The 18,879-nt window shown below is 42.6% G+C and overlaps 2 protein-coding genes across 8 annotated transcripts in view; one reads left to right on the top strand and one right to left on the bottom strand.

Annotated features, from left to right (window-relative positions):
• Positions 1 to 18,879, top strand: part of MED12L (mediator complex subunit 12L) — a 420,881-nt gene that overhangs the window by 250,119 nt on the left and 151,883 nt on the right. The gene's annotated exons all lie outside the window — the stretch shown is intronic.
• GPR87 (G protein-coupled receptor 87) lies at positions 11,734 to 18,058 on the bottom strand (the record flags this gene model as incomplete). Its single annotated transcript, XM_079766919.1, has 2 exons — positions 11,734 to 12,776; positions 18,025 to 18,058. 2 exons carry the CDS (start codon positions 18,056 to 18,058, stop codon positions 11,734 to 11,736), a joined length of 1,077 nt encoding a protein of 358 aa, XP_079623045.1.

Raw genomic sequence — 18,879 nt, 5'->3', positions numbered from 1 at the left:
ATGGGCCTCTAATATTGGTATTAAAAAAAAAAGCCACAGAGGATTTTTGTACAAGGCCCCTTATAAACATTATATGAAAGTACCGAGATACTTACAGGAAATGAGTTGGCCAATTGCCCTCTAACAGGATCTGTGAAGGAGCTAGTATCCTAAGCAGTTCTCACTATGTGGCTCTTTTATTTCTAGAATGGGTTAAAAGTGAAGACAGCATCACCCTAATACCAAAATCAGATAAAGACAATGAATGAGAATTACAGGCCAATATTCCTCATGAACATAGGTGCCAAAATCCTCAACAAAATTCCAGAAAATCGGATCCAGCAGTACATCAGAAAGATCATACACCATGACCAAGTAGGATTTATCCCAGGATTGCAAGGATGGTACCATATCCACAAATCAATAAATGTGATACATCACATAAACAAATTGAGAAATAAACATCACATAGTCATATCAATTGATGCAGAAAAAGCATTTGAAAAAATCCAACACCCTTTCTTGATAAAAACTCTCAGCTAGGTGGGGATAGAAGGATCATTCCTCAACATAATAAAAGCCATATATGATAAACCCACAGCAAACATCATACTCAATGGGCAAAAACTAAAACCATTTCCCCTAAGAACAGGAACAAGACAGGGATGCCCACTCTCGCCACTCCTGTGGCCCCAATAGCCACAGCAATCCTGAGAAAGAAAAAAGTAGGTGGGATCTCAATATCAGATTTCAAGCTGTATTACAAAGCCACGGTTGTCAAAACAGCCTGGTATTGGCACAAGAACAGACTTATAGCTCAATGGAATAGAATAGAGAACCCAGATATCGACCCAAACCACTATGCTCAATTAATATTTGACAAAGGAGGCATGAACATACAATGGAATAAAGACAGTCTCTTCAATAAATGGTGTTGGGAAATTGGACAGATACATGCAAAAAAATGAAACTAGACCACCAACTTACACCATACACAAAAATTAACTCAAAATGGATGCAGGACTTAAAGATAAGATGGGAAACCATAAAAATACTAGAATCCACAGGCAGAGAAATCTCAGACATATGCCAAAAGAACTTCTTCACTGATACCGCTCCTAGTGCAATGGAAGCTAAAGAGAAAATAAACAAATGGGACTACATCAAAATAAAAAGCTTTTACACAGCAAAAGAAACCATCAACAAAACAACAAGAAAGCCCACTGTATGGGAGAACATATTTGCAAATGTTATCACTGATAAAGTTTTAATCTCCAACATCTACAGGCAACTTATACAACTTAATAAAAGGAAGTACATGATCCAATTTAAAAAATGGGCAACGGACCTAAATAGAATCTTTTTGAAAGAAGACTGAAGGAAGGCCAAGAGACATATGAAAACATGCTCAAAGTCACTAATTATCCAAGAGATGCAAATCAAAACGACAATGCGGCACCATCTCACACCTGTCAGAATGGCAACCATCAACAAATGAACAAACGACAAGTGCTGGCGACTATGCGGAGAAAAAGGAACCCTCCTGCACTGCTGGTGGGAATGCAGACTGGTGAAGCCACTGTGAACAGTATGGCGTTTCCTCAAAAAACTAAAAAGATGGAACTCCCATTTGACCCAGTGATGCCATTTCTAGGAATATATCCCAAGAAACTAGAAACATGAATCAGAAAGGATATATGCACCCCTATGTTCATAGCAGCACAATTCACCATAGCTAAGATTTGGAAACAGCCTAAATGCCCATCAGCAGATGAGTGAATTAGAAAATTATGGTGCATCTACACAATGGAATACTACGCTGCTATAAAAAAGAAGGAATTCTTACCATTTGCAGCAGCATGTATGGACCTGGAGAGCATTATGTTAAGTGGAATAAGCCAGGCAATGAAAGAAAAATACCACATGATCTCACTCATTTATGGAAAATAAAGAACATTATAATCTGATGAATAAAAAGATAGATACAGAGGCAGTAAAGCACCGAACAAACTGTCGAATTACAGCAGGAAGGCTGGGGAGTGTTGGGGAGGGAGGGAAAGAGATCAACCAAAGGACTTGTATGCATGCATCTAAGCACACCAATGGACACAAGACACTTGGGGGTGGTGGGATGAGGGCATGCGACGGGGTAGGGGAGGCTGGGGGAAGGTCAATGGGGGGAAAAAGATATATGTACTAATATATGTAATATTTTAAACAATAAAGAAAAAGTCCATCAGGGATTAAAAGAATGGTGTGAACAAAGGAAAGTCAACACAGATGGGGTGTTGGTCGAATGTAGAGATCCCAGTTACCATGAGGGAGAGCTCCTAATTCAGTATGCTGGTTTTTAGCTTGTAGTAAAATAATTCAAAGTGTGCTTTACAAGGTGTATTCTGGCAGGAAAACATTGAATGCAGATATGCCTTTGTGGATTGATTTGGTAGTGGAGGGGGTGGCAGGAATTATGTCATTAAAACATAATTAGTCACTATGTTGTAAAACAATGCCTTTTTGTTTGCTTTTTTACTTCTTGAGATGAGTGACAAGCACAGAAATTCATAGGCAGTGTGACTTGATCTTTCCCTGAGAATTATAATGGGGATACAAATGTCTGGTGCAATAGCTCCACCTTCTGGTGGATTGACAGAGTAACAGTTTATAAAATGAATTGATCTGCACAGTATTTAAGTGTTTCGTACACAGCTTACAGAACCTCACTTTGGCATAGGCACTAACGTTGAGTCATGTGTTGAATACCTAACCCAATTAGTTGAAGTGTCCAAACCGATTTTCTGTGTTGCTACTATTAGATTGGGTTTAACCTTAAGAATCAAAAAGAATGAATTTCAGTTGATGTTATTGGCAAAGAATCAAAACTGAGAACTTTGTTATAAACACAGAAACTTCAAAAAACTTCAGTGCACGTGCTTCCTCTTCTCTGTGTGGATTTTTGGGAAGGTGCCGAGGAAGCAGGAAAGGTGAAATACATAATTTCTCATCTTCATTCTGCTTCCAGCTATTCTCAAGACTCGCTTCAGCCAACAGTCGCTTCTATGGAAGTGTCCCTGATACCTTGGGTGGTATTCGTATTCTTCCCACACGGACTGTGTTTACGTTGTGCCCACCTAGCATGGTCAGTGGCTGTGCTTGCTGGGTTCCTGTGGTGTTCCCAGTGCCCACTGCCATAGCAGGCACTCAGAAAATGTTTGTTCAGTGAATATGTTACTGATATATGGGAGAGGCAGACAGTATCCCCCAGCTGTGTGCTCCTGTGGTTACAGATATGTGAGATGATGGGATTACTGTGAGGACAAGGACTGGGTAATGTTAAATACAGTAGTGCTATCCCAGGGGCACTGACTTCTCTAATTGATGGTATCTGCCCACTTCTGAGCTCCTTTCATAGGTTTCTGAACCCCTGACTTGCATAATGATTCAATTTAGGACAGGTAACTTAGAGTACAACACACTGTTTTATAAGACAGTTTTCTTACCTACTGCTTTAACTGCCCAGCTTTTTAGTGAATCTTTAGAACAAGTTAGAAAAATGAGCCTTGAGAAATCACTGAGAGAAACTTGAGCTGGAATGAGACTTAAGAATGTAGAAAGTTACTTCATTCTCATTAGATAAACTTTCTCAGAGTTGTTCTGCTGAACAGATGCTGCTTGTTCGTGCTGCAGGGCTGTGTGGGAGGACAGTTTTGGGGAGCAGAGCCTTCAGGGAGCTGCACAGGGGTCAGAGGAAGTGCTGGGGTGACCTGATGCAATTGTTCTTTTTTTTTTAAACCCAAAGAGCAAGGCACACCTGAAAGTATGTAGAAACAGTCTTTGTCCAGCAAACTGATATTAGCTAAGCACACTTGTCTGTACTTCGGAATAGGTGGGGGTTGTCTGGTTATCCTTGGCAACTGAAGTTTCTTGGCAGCTTGATAAATTCTTCGTGGTTGTAAGCGATTAATGCTGTAGACAACTTGGGTATTGTTTTTAGGGTTCATTTTTAAGTCATAATTTCTATGCCTGGAGTCTGTTATAGCGGCTGTTCGTGTATCTTTTGTTGATAACATGAGTTCAGGGTTATTTTTATGCTGTTTTGAGGTGACCAATCGACATAATCAGAACAAAGGACCGACGAGGCTGGTTCCCGTTTCTTGTCCCTGAAGGTGCCGTCTGGGGAGCAGCGGTGCTTGCTGCCCGTGCCCGTTCCCCCGGATCACGAGGGGGGCTGAATGAGGCCATGTGCTTACATGTGACTTAATCATGGCAGGAAGGCTCAGTGGGAACTCATGTTCTCACAGAGGCTGGGCCTTCATCAGCCTTTGAGGAGCATCTCTGACCCCTGGAGGTGACATTACTAACCCCTGTTGTAGGTGGCCCACACCAGCGCCCCACGGGGCTCTGCCTCCTGACCGGCCTGTTTGTTTAGTTGACTCCGTGGAGTCCGGTGCCTTGGAAGGGTGAATGCGGCCACCACCTGTAAAATCTGAAATCATACCAATCAGAAATTTGGTTCTTAGTAGTTAATTACGTTAAGAATAAATCATGATGGTTTTGTTTGGAGGAAAGGAAGAATTTAAATTAGAATTTAGATTAAGTCTTACTCCAGGAAGCAAAAGCAGACAAAAACATCCAATTTGGGTGGGTTGGGTCCTTTCTTATGGCACTAAACAAAACTTTAGCAACAGGCACTAACCTACAAGCCATGGGAAGCATCCATTAGAGATGTGAGTTGAATGGCTGCTGATCCAGCATCCAGGGCGCACAGTTGTGCCAGGAAGCTGGACGGCAGAATCTTCACAGTGGGGCTTCTCACTGATGAAATGCTCCATGCCTGGAGTTCTTTCTCCTTGTCTTAAGCCGCCCGTTAATCCTAATGTAGACGGTGCTTTCATTATGTGCTGGAGCGCGGGGTCCTGGTTTGCCCACACTGTCCCAGTTTACACTGGTGGTGCCAGCTCAGGGGCACTTTCACTCTCACACATGTCCCGGTTTTGATCATGAATTATGGAATAAAACGATGAGATATGCTTGATTGATTGGCCCATCTTAACATCCTCCTAATTGTATTATCTTCCATGTTTTTGAAGAAGTTATTGAGCCTTTGGTTAAGGACTTCTCTACCTCAAGCCCAGCCTGAGCTGCAGTGTTGTTGTGGTTTATTTGTGTTAATGGCATTTGGTAACATAAATAATTAGCAAGTCTTTTGGTAGTATCAGTGGTACCTTCAGGGATGCATTGCCTTCCAATACGTAGCTGTGGTTAAAATCTGAGCTGGGGGGGGGGGGAGGGGCAGGCTAGAAGGGGTCAATGGCGTAAAAGGGGCACATATATAACACTTTCAACAGTACAGATTTAAAAGATGAAAATAATAAAATCAAGACAAAAAAAAAAAAAAAATCTGAACTCTGGAGCCACATTGCCCGAGTCCAGATCCCAGCCACAGTCTTTCCGAACTGCGTGGCCGTGGGAACGGGATGCGGACCCGTCATCTCCATCCTGAGGCTGGTGTTCCCGCAGGGGTTCGTCCGGATCCGGGGCTGGTGCTGATCACGGTGTTCGGGGCCAGGGGGGCGCCCAGTAAACGTTAGAGAACAGCCAGTCCGGTTTAAGAGTCCTAGAAAAGAGTGTGCGAGGGCCTGGGAAGAGCAGAAAAGTCAAGGCCTCAAGCAGTATTTTTGTCAGTTTGAAATCATGGCAGTGGGTGTATTTTCTTCTCTCAGCCCAGCACACACTGAGGGGGTACAGTTCTGCCCTACTCTCAAATCCGTGCGCATCCATGAGAGCTCGCAGCCCAGCCCTGGGTCTGCGCTCACCGGGCCAGGGCCAGGCAGGGCAGAGGCCTGGCTTGTGCACCATTCCTGAGGGTAAATTGGCAGGGTTTGGTTCCTGCGGGTGAGGAGAAGAGAGTGCATAGAATGACCTGGGTTTCCAGTTCAGGTGCCTGGGTGGTGGTGATGCTGTTAACTTAGGCTCCAGGGTAAGGAGCCTCCTCGGATAGGGTGGGGAAGAGAGTGATGCAGTTCAGACACAGCAGCATGGACCCTTCGGCTTCCTAACCTGCCACCATCACTTCACTTCCTAGTCACGTTCCCTTGGCTGTTGTGCTTCAGGTTTCTCAGCTGTGAAATGGGAATAATAATAGGATACGTACTTCGTAGGATTGTTGTGGGGGCTAAAATGTTTAGGATAGTGACTGGTAGGCCCTACGTAAGATTTAATAGTCATTATTGTCTTGTCTGTTTTGACCCCATAATTTTAGGGGTGTGTAAGGGGCACATATGGCAGTCTTTCAGATGCCATTTGCAGAGAACATACCTAATGAAGCTTGGATATATAGACGTTATAGAAATCACTTACTCTTTTAATAATCTTTTGTGATTATGGAGATGTGGGAACAAAATTTTTTGCTTTATTGTTTATTAATTTTTTATTAATGCTGTATCCCTCTGCAAATTTATTTAGGGCTTATTGCATCTAGGGGCTTGGGTTTCTGAGGTGCTTGAAACCTTGGGCATGTCCTTTTCTCTTTCTACGGATGGTTCCGGAACCTGCATCGGGATTCTCAGTGTGCTACCCCACTGAGAATAGTTAAGAGGTTAAGAGCTGAATTACCCTTGTACTGAATCTGCCAGCCCTGGTTATACATGGTCTGTGCTGGTCTGCGTGTTTTGTTTTTTTAAAAAATATATATATTTATTGATTTCAGAGAGGAAGGGAGAGAAAGAGATAGAAACATCAATGATGAGAGAAAATCATTGATTGGCTGCCTCCGGCACGCCCCCCTACTAGGGATTGAGCCCATAACCTGGGCATGTGCCATTGACCGGTATCGAACTTGGGACCCTTCAGTCCGCAGGCTGATGCTCTATCCACTGAGCCAAACCAGCTAGGGCTGTTCTGTGTATTTGTATATGTGAATGTGTCAGAGCTGGGAAGTTTTGTTTCTAATATTTAAATCCAGACTTAGACTTGGAGGCTCTGAAAAATCTGGTGACCTAAACCCTATTCCTAAGCTATGCTTATTTAATCAGACACGTAGCTCATTTCTGAGAGTTGAGGCTGTGGAGGCTGCCCAGACTACAACCATTTGATATTCACTGGCATTATTCAAAGAGGAATTGGCCACTTTACTTTTATTAAGAATGTTTGCCTATGAAGGAATTTCCATAACTTGGGTTTTCAAATGACAAAAAAGGATATGTGGTCTAAAAGCCACAATACACAATTTTTATCACTTAAATGATTTCTTACCTCATTATTGTGGTTTATATAGACCTTACGAATATCCAAAACAAAAGTTGGCATTAGAATCCCATGAGTTGCTTGATAAATAAAACTTTCAATACAGTCTTATTTCCTCCTCTTCAACACTAGTAAATGATTTTGTGTACTTTTCAGTCCATAGATAAATTATATTTAATTTATATTTTCATGTATATAAATTAGGAAAGAGCAGTCAATGTTTGTAGCATTTTCTCCCATTAAATTCATGTGTATGGAAGCTATTTTAGCTTTTGTTGTTTTTTCTTTTACATTTGTAAGATAACTTTCTGTGGGTCTTAATTATTCTTTTCAAACATTTGCATCTTATGTTTTTCTAGGCAGCTCTAGGACTGCGTCGTGTGTGTGTGTGTGTGTGTGTGTGTGTGTGTGTGTGTGTGTGTGCTCTTTCATGAATTTTACCACTAGATGGTGCTAGAGGGCTAGGGAGGTATGCTAAATAAGTGCATCTATGAGATGGCTTGCATTCTGTTGAAATGTGAAAATCTTTGATCTTAAGAAATATTTACTTTTAGAATTCACTTAGGGATATCAAAGATTATTTTAAGCATCATGTTGAGCACAATGTATTTTTTTTAACATGGTAAATACCTAATAAGTATTTATTGGTTTATTAGCTATCTTCTTATATTTATTCTGGGAAAAATATTTATAAAATTTAAGGGATCCCAAAGCTTTATTTTGTCCTTGTTTTCTTAATTTTTCCCTAACATATCACATTTCTTTAGTTTTTTCTAGTATATCACATTTCTCCGTGGCTATCATAAAATTTCTTTTTGTTTAGGCTGTAGACTCTTAGGCACACATGTGTGTACCTGTGCACACACAATTTTGCTTTAGCTATTTAATCTAAATTTATGAATTTTCCTAGTTAGCATTCCCTTAAAGCTGTAGTTGAGGAAAACTATTGGTGTACTGTTTGGAAATGAGAATAGAATAGTGTGAATAGAATAATGAATACAGAGAGTAAGACATACACCAAAATATTTTCTACATATCAGTTTCATTGAATGTAAGTTTTAGAAAAAATAGAAAAAATTTCTTTTTTTAAGTTGTCTGAATATGTTTCTCAAGGGCATACAGGAAGAACAACTATGTTATTTATTACTTCCTGAGAGGGTCCTGCAATACTGAATATTATCTAAAAGCTCCGTGTAAGAAATGTTAGATTTCAGGTTATTTCCAAATTACCCATTAATTTAAAATTTTTTCAATACTAATGTATTTTGTATTAGCTTCTAACATGAGCAAATATTTAATATTCCTATTGATAATATTTTATCATGTAAATAATTTATTCTTGCTTGGCCAGGATAAATAACTTTTGAGACCACAGTATGGGCCTTGATGTGAAACATAAGCAGTATGATTTTGATATTTTTTGTAACACAATTTATTTATTTTTAATAGGGATAGTATTATAAGATGTCCCATTAATACAATAATGTAATCCTATATAATAAACGCTAATATGCAAATCAACCAAATGGTGGAAGGACCAGTGGAATGATTGATCGCTATGATTCACACTGACCACCAGGGGGCAGACGTTCAACGCAGGAGCTGCCCCTGGTCTGGGAGGGAGGCGACTGGTGGCAGCGATGTGGGGGGCGTGGGGGCGGGGGGGGGGGCGGGGCGGGGAGGGGGACAGGGCCGGCCAGCGAGTGCCCTGCCAGTCGCCTCCCATGGCAGTGATGGGGGGAGGGGTCCGGGGGGGGGCAGCACCAGGCCACCAGCCAAGGCGGGTGCCAGCAGGACCCCCCCCCCCCATCTCCCCATCTGCTGATCGCCCCACAGATGGCCCTGATCACCAGCCAGGCCAAGGGACCCTACCCTATATATTGGGAACAGTCTCTTAGATTTAATAATTAAAACCTGGCAAGGCTACTCTAACACTAAAAAAACAGGGTGATGCAGCATGGACTCTGACTTGCACATTTTGTGGTCAGCCCTGATTCTGACACTTATAACTGTGTGACAAAGCCAATTACTTAACTTCTCTCTGCTTCAGTTTTTCCACCCATAAGATGGGGGAAATGGTACTACTGCCTCAGAAGGATCATGTTATGCACTACTTTTTATAGTCAGGGCAAAAAATTGTAGCTGCCCATACAACAGCAAGATGCCTTTCACCTGTATGAAAAGTATGGTCACTGGTGCATGCAGTGTCCAGGATTGTGAGAAAGATGTCTGACTGCTGGTTTAGGCCTGACATCCCTCGAGGGGTCCCAGATTGCCAGAGGATACAGGCCTGGCTGAGGGATCTCCCTCCCCCTCCACCCGTAAGAATTTCGTACACCGGGCCTCTGGTTTCAGAGAATAAAATCACTACAACATTAAATGTGCCCACTATACAGTGTTCCAATTATAGAATCATTGAAATATTTTAAAGACCTCAGAGTTGAGCTCTGGGGGTAGAGATGTGTTTGGTAAATTTCAGAGTGCTAAATGGAGCCATTTGATGCTATTAAAGAGGGTAGATTCTTAGTTATGGGGTTCTAAGTGATCATGCATTTTTATGTCATATATACACACATACATCCTCACATAGTGAAGAGGATAATATCATTTTTGAGGTGTTTGACTGGGAGCTGTGATGTAGTGGAAAGAAATAGGAAATGGAGGGATGGGATGTTATGCTGAGGGTATTTTTCCTGCCGCAGTACTGCACCCTTCACTTTATATGGTTACCTGCCACTCATCCCCGGTAATATGGGGAAGGTGGAGAAGATAACTAGCCTTTCAAACTTCTTTCACATTAGCTGGTGTAAAACATGGCAGTCTTAACCTAGCTCCGTGATGGGCAACCTTTGGAGCTTGGTGTGTCAAACTTTGCCAAAAAACTGAGCATAACTCGGGTAGTGTGTCACTTTGAGGAAAAAACATTGTTTCGCAAATGTTTCATCCTCAGGAGCAGCAAATGTTTCATCCTCGGCACGTGGCCGCCTCAGCGGCCGCGTGTCATCAGAAATGGCTACGCATGTCAGTGCTGACACGCGTGTCATAGATTCGCCATCACTGACCTAGCTAGTGGCACACAATTGGGGGAGGGAAGCGGCTATTCAAATAACCAAGTGAGGTGAATATATTCACGTATTGAAGTGCCCCTGAAATTCCTGGAATTAGGATCTTGATGGAGAGATGGATACTTGGATAGAGATCCTCAGATAATTCTTTTAACTCCTTCACTGCCAACCCCTTTGCCAAATCTGACTCACCTTCTAGACAATTAGCAGTCCCCGAATTCTGTTCTTGTACCTTCTGAGGATTATCATTGTTTAGCCAAGTTATTCTTGTTCCCTCTTTTGCGCACCTTAGTTTTTTAGAATTTTGCAGATAGTTTAAAAGATTTTAAATAAAGTATTGTTCTTTGATATACGGGTGTGTGTTTTATGTCTGTTCACAATAATGTCCTCTTGTCAGCAAATGTGTCATCACCGCGACCCCCCCTCCCGCCCCTTTTCATGCTTCCCCGGCTCCTTATCAGCCTTAGCAACAAATCAGGCACTTGAGCCATAATGGAGCAACTGGAGTAAAAGCTCAAGCGTTTATCTTAAGGGGAAAATATTGTAAGATTTAGAAGATTGTTTATACTTTTTGTGCTTGATTTATTGAACTCTATTTTTCAACCTAAGATTATCTTTTTAAACGAATGATATCATTATTAAAGCTTAAAAAGAAGACTATTTCACTAATAATTTTTCTAAAAATTGCCTTTTGATAAACTATATATACTCAATTATCAGCGAAGCTTCCATATTCTCTTCTCTACCCTCAGCACGAGAATTTAAATGCAGAATAGGTACGTAATAATGACAAAGTTCAGTGTTTCACCCTAATATTCAGCCACTTTTCTTTCTCTAAAATAGCCTAAGTTTGAAATCTGTTAATTGAATTCAATCTTTCAAATACATTACTTTAAAAATGTCATCAAACCTTCTCCCAACTACCCCCCCCCCCCACTACACAAGTTTTAAAAACATGCATATGACATTGATAAACACAGCAAAAGGATGATGGCCACAGGTCCCACTTATGGTAATCATAGACTGAATCACTATTTACTCAGTTATATAAATGAGCTGTATTGCAAACAGCATTTTCTTTCCCTAATCAAACTTCAGGGCCGGGTGGAGTTCTCTTCTGCACTTTCTGTTCTCCCCGAAGTGGCTGCAGAGCGGCAGGGTGTCCCGGAGATGGCCGCTGTGCCCTCACATTGCGGCAGCTCCCTCTGCCTCTGCCGCTTCGGCTGCCATGAACCCTGCCTCTCAGCCTTGCACTGCCTCTTGATTGCCTCGCTGTTTGGTCTGCCTTAATGATTTTTCTAGTTTCAAATTATACCCAGACTTCATCCCATTTTAGTTCTCTGTTTATCCATATTTTGATGGTCGGAAGCAAGGTTAATCAAAAGAAACATTTATTTGCAGTTTGTACATATCAACACACAGGGGGAGGTCTCCTAGCCTGTAACTACTACACATCAGTGTAGTCATAATATATGCGGACTTCCGATCGTCTGACACTTTGCAGTGACCTGATGCTTTCACTCCTGGTCCTGATATTTGATTTCTTGAATAACCTTCTTGAAAATGACCTACACATGAAAAAGTAAATTATTGGGTCCAGGCACACATTGCACGCAGACAAGAAAAGGGTCAATTCTCTGCAGTAATACAGGATTTTGTGTGCATATTCATCTAAATGTCTGTCTAAGTCACTAAAAGTGAAAGGAATCCTGCACAGGTGATATGGCAGAAAGCAGGTGAAAAACACAGCCACCACCACCCTAATGCTCTGGTTGTGTTTGCGCTTCCGGCTTGACTGGCTGACGAACTGCCTGCTGGACTTGTGGATGTACCGGGATATGGCTATGTAACATCCGATCAGGACCACCAGGACTGCCACAAACAAGCAGCTTTTGAGGTAAATGACCACATTATGCCATTGGACTCCCAAGGGACTCTTAAGTTTCATGCAGTCATGAATATTTTCTTTCGTTGGCTGAACATCTGTCAGGATGATGTTTGGCAAGGCCAAAATAGCCATGATCACCCAAACACAAATGGATAAAACCTTCGTAAAGGTTATGCTGTACATGCGAGAGTCCCCGAAAGGCTTCACCACCTTCAGATAGCGATCAATGCTGATCAGTCCAAGAAACACGATGGAAGTATACATGTTCGCATAATATAAAACGGAGGTGTATCTGCAGAGGATGGCCTTGAAGTACCACGGCGCCAGTCCTATATCATGGACTATTCGAAACGGAAATGTCAGCGTCATTATGAGGTCAGCAACCACGATGTTTTTGAGATAAAATATGAAGCTGGTTTTATTCCTAATGTGGAAGAAGATCCACACTGCTAGACCGTTCAGCAAGAGGCTTGCCACGAATACAACGAGGTAAAGCACAGGCATGATGATGGTGTCGAACTCGTTGTTAAGGGTGGTGTTCCTTCCGAGGCCATCGCTGGCATTACTGGGAACGTGGCTCCCTTGGCTGAGCAGCTCGGTATCTGCGGGAGAAGCGCATAGGTCACTGTAGTGCTGCACAGCATGCTCACCGCTGCCTGGCCTCCCTCAGCAGAACCGCTGCCATTTGGCGAGACTTGGAAAATGTCTTTAGTGATGCAAAGTGTCAGTTTAGTGCATTGTTGATATTTTAGTGCATTGTTGATATTTTGAGTGGCTAAAGAATTGTTGGCCTCATCCCTAAATCTGCCCCCCGCCCCATTGTCCCTTAAGTAAAGTGTGATATTTCTGGTTCTCTGTGCTGTTTGAAAATGAAAATAAATAATATCAATGAAAATTATTATGAATTTTAAATCAGTGTTTGATATCATTACAAATAGACCCAACACAATCTGAGGGCAGAACATTGAAATTTCATATAATAAGGAAATAAAATAGCTAGCATACGGTTTTTCTTTTAATGTGGTCTTTGGCATTTTCTGAACTATCATCTCCTCTTTATCATTTTTTAAGTTTTGTGGGTTTTTAAATAAGTTCGACTTTATAAAATTTTTATTTATTGATTTTAGAGGAAGGGAGATGGGTGGGGGGAAGAGAGAGAGAGAGAATATGAGAGAGAGAGAGAGAGAGAGAGAGAGAGAGAGAGAGAGAGAGAGAGATTTTATTGCTGCACCCATTCATGCATTCATTGATTCATTGTGTGCCTCCTGCATGTGCCCTGACTGGGGATCAGGATGATGCTTCAACCAACTGAGCTACCTGGTCAGGGCCAGTTTTAAGTTGTTTAATTGTCAAGAGAAAAAGTAAAGCTAGTGGATCATTTTGAATTTTTTTGCTCATGACTTTTTTATAGTACTTAAGAAGCTTTAGGGACTGTTTTTAGGAATAGAAGCAATTGTTTTTAATGTTTTAGTTTAATATGAAGGAGAACAACTTGTTAAAAATAGGTGTAGGCCAAACCAGTGATTGCCAAATGGGAGGAAGGTTGGCAGCTGAGGGGGCAAGTGAAGGGATTGCTGGCATTGCTCAGTGGTTAGTGTCAGCCCTGTGCGTGGGTGGGAGGATCTCGGGGTAGGTACCTGGGTTTGCAGGCTTGATCCCTGACCCCTATCCAGGTGCGTGTGGGAGGCAACCAGTCAATGTGTCTCATATCCGTGTTTCTCTCTGTCTCTCCCCTCCTCCCTTGCACTTTCTAAAAAAAAAGGAAGAAGTACCAATTGGTAGTTACAGAATAGTCACAGAGATGTAAAGTACAGCATAGGGAATATAGCCAATAATATTGTAGTACTAGACTTAATCGGGGGGGGGGTGGTTCACTATGTAAGTTGTATAAATGTCTAACCACTATGCTGTGTACCTGAAACTAAAATAACATTGAATGTCAACAATAATTTAAAAAATGGTTATAGGCTGGTACCTGTGTTTATTTATAAGATTTTACCTGTTGCACTTAGATGCATCCTTTAAACCTTTTACTTTTGGGGGGTTTTTAGTTTTCAGTTCATGTGTGAAAAACCTGTCCTATACCATCTGTCACGTGATCACGGAAATGGCTTATGAGCATTAGATTTATGTGACAGCAACGAAAGGAGCCTCTGGGGTCTCCTACAGAGCGTTTAGTTGATGAGCAGCTCTGGCTCAGCCCTCTGACCCCACCACGTGTTCTTGCCGATGCCACACTTCCCGGGACTGCCGCCACCCCTGCTGAGCACAGCGGGTATGAGGGCCAGCCTGTTCCTGGGGCAGCAGGGGCTTCCGACAGTGAGTGGCTGGAGGACCCGTCAGTCTGGTGGAACCTTCTGCCGCGGCTCTGCAGTCCGAGTGCCCCGCTCCCCAGGGCAGACCTGCACACAGCCTGCCATCCCCGCGGCATTTCTCCCGGCAAGGCTCTTGGCCATTTGGTCCCGCGGTGTCACCTACTCTTTATGGAAGCCTGAACTAACACCATTTTATTTTATTAACTTTTATTTTGTGGTTAGTCCTCACCCGAGGATATTTTTTTTCCCATTGAATTTTAGAGAGAGTGGCAGGGAGGGGGGGGGGGGGGGAGAGGAAGAAACATCAATGTGAGAGAAACACATCGATTGGTTGCCTCCCGCATGCGCCATGACCAAGACCAGGGATCAAGCCTGCAACTGAGGTGTGCGCCCTTGACCGCAATCAAACCCGAGACTCTGAAGTCCATGGGCCGACGCTCTATCCACTGCACCAGACTAGCTAGGGCCTGAACTAACACACTTTTAAAATGAACTTTTTAGATGTAAAATTACAAGGAAGGTCATTTCTGCGTTTTTACTTGTCACTAATTTAGCTTACCAGTTGTGTTTTGAAGTGATTTTGTGCTAGAGGTAACTGCGTGAACTTGGCCCTCATTTCCCTACATGAGAGGCACTGTAGTATATATGTTGTTACTGGTTCCCTTCTTTGAAGAAGTGAAACAGGGAAGGTCTGATGATTATAATCCAAAAACAGGTTCTTAAATTGCTGCCTGAAATGTAAGTGTAGGCTCTTCATGAGTATTCTTGCCCTCTTTCTAATTCGTTCCCTTTTATTCCCTGCTATAAGGGTTTGTAAAAACTGGTTTTCCTGGCTTAAATATCTTTACACAGGCTCGTAATTTATACCTGGGCCAGCCTGGGATGACAATACCCATAAGCTTTACGAGTGCAGTGCCTGATTCAGCTGCCATCTGGGTTCCGGTTGCCAGTTTCAGATATTGCCTTGAACAGATCATTGAAACCTGTTTGACATAGTGAAGTGTTCAGTCTTGGCGGCTTTTGCACCCCAAGATCCACATCAGCGTCGATGCCTTAGGAGCTCCTTAAGAGGTGCAGTTTCACCTGGGTTAAGATATCTGCTTGAATTAATTTCCCCAATTAAACTGTTAGCAGTCACTTTCATCTAACCCAGACTAGATCCCTAGGAAAGTGGAGAGAGGATAAGTGGTCCAGCTGAGGGATGCAGCCTGAAAAGGGGCCACATCATCTCCTGAAGTGGTAGCTATACTTGAAACAAGTATTGATGAGTGGTTTTTCAAAGCCACTGTAGATCCTAACCGGATGGTACACTAACTGTAGCATAGGAGGCATGGCCCAGTTTGGCCCCAGTGTTGGTGCATTGGATCCACGCTGCAGGTCCAGTGTGGAGGGAAGGACCCATGCCTCCCTGATTGGTCAGGGACTATGCATATTCCGTTTATCATCGTAGCATTTCAACGTTTTGGTTGTATGCACAAGCACTCGTATTAAGTGATCATTTACTGATCCGTCACGGTGACTATTAAATACAGAGTCTTAAACAGAATGGTAGAAACAACCCTTCTCTGTACTCTGCTCTGTACGTGCAAAGTCCTGCACGGCTGCCCTGGCTGTGCAGTGGTACTGAACTGCCTTGTGGCTCCGAGGCCGCCTCCTGTTCAGCTTGTGGGCTGTGTCCCTCACAGCATTTGCTTCCTCATCTTGTGTCTGGGATCAGTGTTTTCGAATACAGGACTTCTGCAGTCCGTCGGGTGGGCTGGGCTTGGTTATTATTTCATTCACAAGTTCCACGTTTACAGTGCAGCTTAAATTATTAACGTCTGTTATGGGTCATTTTATGAAATAATATACTAATGGAAAGAAAAAAGTGGTTCCTAAGGAGCAAGAAAAGCCACGTGTGGGCTGCTCTGGAAAGCTTTAAACTTAATAGAGAGTTTTGTTTCAATTTTTTTTAGAACTAAATCTGTGTCATGTTGTTTTTCTGCCTGCTGTACCACCATCATTTCTCCCTTCTGCGTGGGCCCCAGGCTTCCGGGCTTGTGTGCGCTCAGAGGTGTGTCCCTGCTCAGGAGCACTGGCATGGAAAGGAGTGGCTGCCTCACCAGCCGGTATTACCCTGCCTACTTCACTGTCCATAAAGAATGCGGCCCGATAAGGGAACATTTTTACTGTCAGGTAGCTTGGTGATTCCATTAACCCTTTGCACTCGCTTGCTTTTTTCTCGAGCTGCTACCGATGCTAACCGTGTCGAGTCACACTCGACATCTGAGTGCAAAAGGTTAAGAGGAACTAGAAGCCGTTTTTACAATGAAGGCTATTTTCTCACATGCTTCTTGTTTATTAGGATGTCATTTTCTGTATTAGCGTAGACTTTGATGCAGAGTGATAACTGAGGGTAAAAATTTCTTGGTTATTCTTTCCCCTGCCCCTCTCCTCCATCTCCTTTTACATTAAATTAACAATGACTTAGGCACTGGAGTTCCATAGTAAATTAGCTTTTGTGCCAGTGTATGTGTGAGTGGTATTGGGGTATGTGTGTTGGGGTGTGGGCTGTGGCCGCCTGTGTTTATGTGAAAGGGGGTCTGTGTGTATCTGTGTGTGCTGGAGGAAGGCATAGGATTCACCGCCAGATAGAGCATTAACTGCAGGTGAAGGGAGTTTTCATCTTTGAAGAAAGTCCTACTTGGCAATGCTGGTTTTGTCACTTCCTGACTGTAAAATGGCATAGAGATTAATTTTGCCGGACCATCTGAAAGTTAAATAGTCTGCAAACATGTTGTGCGCGGTATCTAGTACCTAGGAGTTCACTCTCTAACTCAGGCACTCATTACAATCTCTCCCATGAGTGGCAGTCGCATGAGGAATGATAGAAAGAGTGGTGAAGAGTCATGGTCCTTTTGCTTTTGGTGAAGCTGTATTATTGTTCATGGGGGCGTGTCACTCTTGGCACAGAATGTGAAAGTATCAACAGTATGTCACTGGTGCTCTCCAGCCAGGTGGGAATGAAATCCTAAAGTCTCGCAAATTATAGGGTGTTACTCCCATGGCACAACTGCCCTCCCATGCGCGATCGTTTTCTAAATAGTTACCCAGAACAATGGTAGATGTTGCCTTTGGCCTCCTGGGTAACCTCAGTGAACCTTGGTTTAACCTTTTGCACTCGGATGTCGAGTGTGACTCGACATGGTTAGCATTAGAATAAAGGAATCGAGAAAAAAGCAAGCGATGCAAAGGGTTAAAGTAATATGTACTTTAGCTGAGGTATAAAAATCTTCCACAGCGGTTATTAATTTGATCTTTCTTGTCCTTTTAGATGGTCTCTAGGTGAAACAAAGGTTTAAGTGAAGGGATAGCTAGTTACGTGTTCCTCAGTGATGCCATCCTGCCTGGGTGCTGCTTTATACTTGATGGAGGGCGAGGCTAAATGCTGGCTTATGTTGTTAGTTGGTTCAGTGGCCTATAAAGCCCCCAAATTGCCACATAGTATGAATAACAGTTATCGATCAAGCACTTCGCAGTTTTCCCTATGGCTTACCTGGTAATTTTGTAAATGTCAGGTTGAACCCCATTCTTTAGTTATGATGGGCTGTCAGCAAAAATACGTGTCAGGAGATACTGGGGGATGGTTGAGGTAAGGGTTCAGCATAGGTTATTCCTGGTTTAATTTCTGGCAAAAGAAAATGAAACAGTCGGGAGGGAATTCAAATACACAATATTTTTATCTATACAGTTCAAATCATATATATATATGATTCAGAAAATGTATACTTTTTGGACATGAACAACTTTGCCACACAAGAGTTGTCTATTTTTGTGTCCTCTCTCAGCCTGCCATGAAGCATGGACCATTTATTTGTATGTATGCTCTCCATTTGAATGCCTCTGTGTGCTGTGGGACAGTTCCTTATGGTCTCCGTTCCTCAGTGTCCTGCTGTCTGAAATGGCACTGTTAGTAGTCATGCGGTGGGACTGTAGTAAGGATTATGTGAGACACTCAGAACCCGGGCCCATGAGTGCACTCAGGACATGTTAATTTGTGTCTCCCCATTCCTGCCTGCACCTCATGCTCCTTGACCTGAGCACATATAATTAAGTGCATATATGATGGGACTTTGTGCAATTGGGGATTTTTAAAAAATACTTTAAAAATCTAACACTGATATTTTCAGGAGTGTTCTATAAGCTCAAATGCATGCAGCATCCTGTTCATGTAATTTCTGGGGTTCTAGTCCTGGCTTTACCTTAACCAGCTGTGTGACCTCCATCAAGTCACCTGATGTTCCTGGAACTGGACTTTCTGGAATCTGCAAGGCTTTAGAAAATCCTTGTCAGAATTCAAATTTATGTGAGCTTCTGTGTTTTCCTCAGACATAGATTCCCATTAAGAATT

This window comes from Cnephaeus nilssonii (assembly GCF_951640355.1).
Source record: "Cnephaeus nilssonii genome assembly, chromosome: 3".
In the NCBI taxonomy this organism is placed as follows: domain Eukaryota; kingdom Metazoa; phylum Chordata; class Mammalia; order Chiroptera; family Vespertilionidae; genus Cnephaeus; species Cnephaeus nilssonii.
The sequence above is the reverse complement of the archived record's forward strand: the minus strand, read 5'-3'. Positions and strand labels throughout refer to the sequence as shown.